At 35.1% G+C, this 1,393-nt stretch overlaps 1 protein-coding gene across 1 annotated transcript; it reads left to right on the top strand.

The window, feature by feature from the left end:
* Positions 1-208: 208 nt before the first annotated feature.
* LOC113473035 lies at positions 209-1,388 on the top strand (the record flags this gene model as incomplete). Its single annotated transcript, XM_026832801.1, has 2 exons — positions 209-474; positions 537-1,388. Coding segments are annotated over 2 exons (1,118 nt in total), but the record flags the coding sequence as incomplete, so codon positions are not given.
* Positions 1,389-1,393: the final 5 nt, after the last annotated feature.

Raw genomic sequence — 1,393 nt, 5'->3', positions numbered from 1 at the left:
TACATTGATACCAACAAAATACTAAAGTATAAAGATTATTCTCGAGATAATTTACATCTGAATAGATTTGGTAAAGATAAAATATGTAACAAGATAAAAAACATCATCTCCTGTTCAAAATCTTGTGTCTTGTGTACAAAATCCCGTGTATCTAATCCCGTTCAATGTACAAAATCCCGTGAATCTAGTCAACTGTCAATTGTTCCAGCTGTTAACTCGTACCCTAGTACCTCATATCCACGTGATCCTGTTGTGATTGAATCTTCATTGATGACTCCTTCTCAACCATTTGATATGATTCGTACACCAATTCACTCATCTCATTCAGTAATGAATCGGATACCTAATAACTTGGAGACTCCCATGTTCAGATCCAGTCCAACCATTCTCAACCTCTCTGCACTTAATCACTCTCATGGATACTACAGGTTGACTCAAAGGATAAATCTGAGCACATTCTCTGACACTAGTTCTGTATTTGGATCACCTATCCCAGCTATTCAACCAGGAACAAATCGTGTGAATAATAATGAAAGAAATTTTCCGGAACAGGGCCAAATTATGGAAACTTAATATTCTTAACATCGAAAACCAATGATTTAGACTTTAAAATTTACTATCAGAATGTTAGGGGAACGAGGACGAAATTAAAAGAACTTGTCTGCGCTATCCCATTAGTTGATTATGACGTCATAGTTTTTACCGAGACATGGCTCAAGAGTTACATATATGATTCTGAGCTAGGTCTCGATGATTTCTCGATTTATCGATGTGATCGAGAAACTATTAAGCCTAATTCTGAGGGTGGTGGAGTTTTGATAGCTGTTCGAAAGCGGTTTTCATCTCAACTTATCAATATTGTTAATGATTCAGTTGAAACTTTATTCATTAAAATTCAAATTAATAAAACCCCTCTAATCCTAAACGCAGTTTATATACCTCCGAGCTCTAGTTCGGATCATTATGGTAAATATGTTGATTTGCTTGATCAGGTTCTCCTATCTCATTTAGACTCTGTTATTTTACTAGCAGGCGATTATAACGCGCCTTCTCTTACTTGGAGTTTTTCTGATGATTTGAAATGGCTTTTAAGTGAGGGTCCCTCATCGTCCTCTGACATTCTGATAAATAGTACTGCATGTTATGGCCTGAATCAGTACAATCATATCCGGAATTCTTTAGATAGAACTTTGGATTTAGTGTTTGTTAACTATGACTCGGTTGTTGTCGGTAATCCATATGATGTTTTATTACCTATTGATGGTCATCATCCCCCACTATTAATCACATTAAAAATTAAAGCGAATCATAAAATATCTTTACCTAGTAACAAACAAAGAATATTTTCATTTCGCAAGACAAATTTTGAACTTTTACGTGAGTATCTATCCAA

Source organism: Diaphorina citri, unplaced genomic scaffold (genome assembly GCF_000475195.1).
Source record: "Diaphorina citri unplaced genomic scaffold, Diaci psyllid genome assembly version 1.1 scaffold13061, whole genome shotgun sequence".
NCBI classification, from domain to species: domain Eukaryota; kingdom Metazoa; phylum Arthropoda; class Insecta; order Hemiptera; family Psyllidae; genus Diaphorina; species Diaphorina citri.
The sequence above is the reverse complement of the archived record's forward strand: the minus strand, read 5'-3'. Positions and strand labels throughout refer to the sequence as shown.